The following is a 2,237-nucleotide window of genomic DNA, read 5'->3' as shown; positions in this document are numbered from 1 at the left end:
CCCCGACGAGATCCCGGCTACCATGCAGCCTCTTTTGGGCTGATTTGTTTATTTATTGAGTGTGTGTGTGTGTGTGTGTGTGCTTGCTGTTTCTTCGTGTTTTTTTTGTTTTGTGGTGTTGCGGCCGTGTCCCCTCTTTACTCCTTCGTTGCTGCGGGCAATCCGTGTGAAGTAGGTGGGACTTTTTTCTTCTTCTTCTTCGCCACACACACACCACCGTGCCAGCCCGCTCCTGCACGGCGGTGCTGTCGTCTGTCAGGCACACGCAATTGCCTCTCTGTTTTTTTTTTCCAACTTCCTCTTCACGTGAGTGAATATTTACGTGCAACCGGCGTCCGCGAGTCATGAATTTGTGTTTGTTTTGTTGTTGTTTTTTCTCCTTTTTTTTCCCTCCCCTTTTTTTATTGCGTCTTCGGCTTGGGATGTGGGGGGACGTCGCTGCGATGCACGCAACCGTGCCACGCGCCACAACGACGCGCAGTGATCCTTCGCACCACTACTAAGGCGGGCACACGAAGCGGCAGGGATGGTGCGATGCAGAGAGCGGGGCTCGCGGGAGTGTCTTGTTCAGCTGCAGGTTCTCACCTCCCGCGGCGGCGGCGGCGAAGAGGCGGGTGCGGAGTCGTTGCCGTCGCTCGATGTGCCTGCGCTGTGCGAGGAGATTGGGGGTAGAATGCGGTTGTTGTGCGGCCTGGCAGTGGCGGCGGACGCTGGCGGGATTCAGTTAGTGGGGGTGCGGCACGACACGCCGGGTGTGTACAACGTGGTCGTGCGCCTCCCACAGGCGTTGCCGTTGGCCGTGACGGCGTTGCGTGCGGCGTGTGCCGCGACGGCGATGGGGCCGCTGGTGCTGGGGAGGATGGCAGCGACGCGGCAGAGGCATCAGCGCAGGGAGGACGCGGCGGCGGCAGCAGCGACGCCCGTTGCGGTGCGGGTGGTTCACTTGAAGGAAGTTGCGACGGCGTAAGTGCTGGTGTCGCCCGCTTCCTTTTCTTTTGCGTTTTTCTGCTTCTGGCTGCCCTCTGCTCCTCCTGTTCCCGCCTGTGTGCGTGTGTGGAACGCAACGACGCCGAGTGGGTGTCTTACTTTTGCTGTGGGCATATATATATATATATATGTACAGATAGGCGTGTGCGTGTTCGGAGATGGTGGCTGTGCGTCCTCCCTGCCTCTTCACTGCGCATGTGTCTGGTTTTTTTTCTTTGCTTTTTTGCCTCGCTCGACAAGGTGGGGTTAGTCGTGGCGCACAGCCACGGCGGCGAGATGGATCTTGCTGCCTGCGCCCTGCGGGAGTACGAGACGCCGTGCCAACTGCCGCCGTCCTCCCCTTCGCTGTCGTCGTACGCCGCGAGCAGCATGAACGCCGCCCCCGCGCCGTCCCCGGTGATCCTCCTGGGCGCCGCAGGGACGCCGCCGCCCTCCTTGCCATCGCCCACGGCCGGGCTGGCGGCGGGGGATAGCGGCGGTGCACAGCCGGTGCAGGGAGCCGCCATGCTGCTGCTGACGCAGTCCTCCGTGCCGCCGCTTGCCGGCTTCATCGACGGGGCACAGACTCGCGGGAGCCGAGGCAGCGGCGTCCCGCCCTTGCCGCGGCTGGAGAATGTGGTGGTGGTGGGCGGGGCCTCCTTCGCGGCTGTGAGTCCCTCCCTCACACAAAGCAGCAGGAGGAATGCCAACGCGAGTGTCACCAGCCAGCTTTTTGACTGCAGCCCCAATGACGACCTGCCGCTTGACATGCATCTGGCATCTCGGTCTCCCTCCTGCATGCTTACGGCGTCACTTTCCGCCGTGGCCGTTTCTCCCACGCGGGGAGCCCCCGTCCGTGGCGTGGCGGCTCAGGAAGTCGGATGCGTCCTGCTGGGGCCGGGGCACGCCACGGACTGTGCAATTTGTTTGTGGAGCCGGGAGGACGCAGACCCGGCCCATCCTGCCCCGCACCCAGTGAGTGCCGCCTCGACGCCGAACGCGGCAGCCCAGACGGATCCACCGCCGGAGAGTGTCAAGCTGTCGTGTAATCATGAGTTTCACGCAGACTGCCTGCAACGCTGGCTGCTCACCAGCCGCTTGTGCCCCATGTGCCGGCAGGAAGTTGCGCCCTCCACAGAAACGTGGCCACCTCCAACCACCTCCTCACCCGCAGAAGGGGGGCGGGTCGTGCCTGCGGCAGCCTACGGCGGAGGCGAAGCGAATGAACAAGAAAGAAAATAAAAAGAAAGTGGAAAAGCAAACGGGAGGAA

The 2,237-nt window shown here is 62.4% G+C and overlaps 2 protein-coding genes across 2 annotated transcripts, besides 3 other annotated features; both read left to right on the top strand.

The window, feature by feature from the left end:
• Nucleotides 1-56: 56 nt before the first annotated feature.
• Nucleotides 57-119: a microsatellite.
• A 230-nt stretch (nt 120-349) lies between these two features.
• Nucleotides 350-388: a sequence feature (A-rich).
• A 138-nt stretch (nt 389-526) lies between these two features.
• Nucleotides 527-967, top strand: Tco025E_03122 (uncharacterized protein; the record flags this gene model as incomplete). Its single annotated transcript, XM_029370044.1, has 1 exon — nt 527-967. One exon carries the CDS (start codon nt 527-529, stop codon nt 965-967), a length of 441 nt encoding a protein of 146 aa, XP_029229968.1.
• Nucleotides 968-1,099: 132 nt separating this feature from the next.
• Nucleotides 1,100-1,126: a microsatellite.
• A 56-nt stretch (nt 1,127-1,182) lies between these two features.
• Tco025E_03121 (uncharacterized protein) lies at nt 1,183-2,208 on the top strand (the record flags this gene model as incomplete). Its single annotated transcript, XM_029370043.1, has 1 exon — nt 1,183-2,208. One exon carries the CDS (start codon nt 1,183-1,185, stop codon nt 2,206-2,208), a length of 1,026 nt encoding a protein of 341 aa, XP_029229967.1.
• Between the last annotated feature and the right edge of the window lie 29 nt (nt 2,209-2,237).

The sequence above is a fragment of the Trypanosoma conorhini genome (genome assembly GCF_003719485.1).
Source record: "Trypanosoma conorhini strain 025E chromosome Unknown Tco_14.4_contig_00135, whole genome shotgun sequence".
NCBI lineage: Eukaryota > Euglenozoa > Kinetoplastea > Trypanosomatida > Trypanosomatidae > Trypanosoma > Trypanosoma conorhini.
Note: the sequence above shows the minus strand (reverse complement) of the source record. Positions and strands in the feature narration are given on the sequence as shown.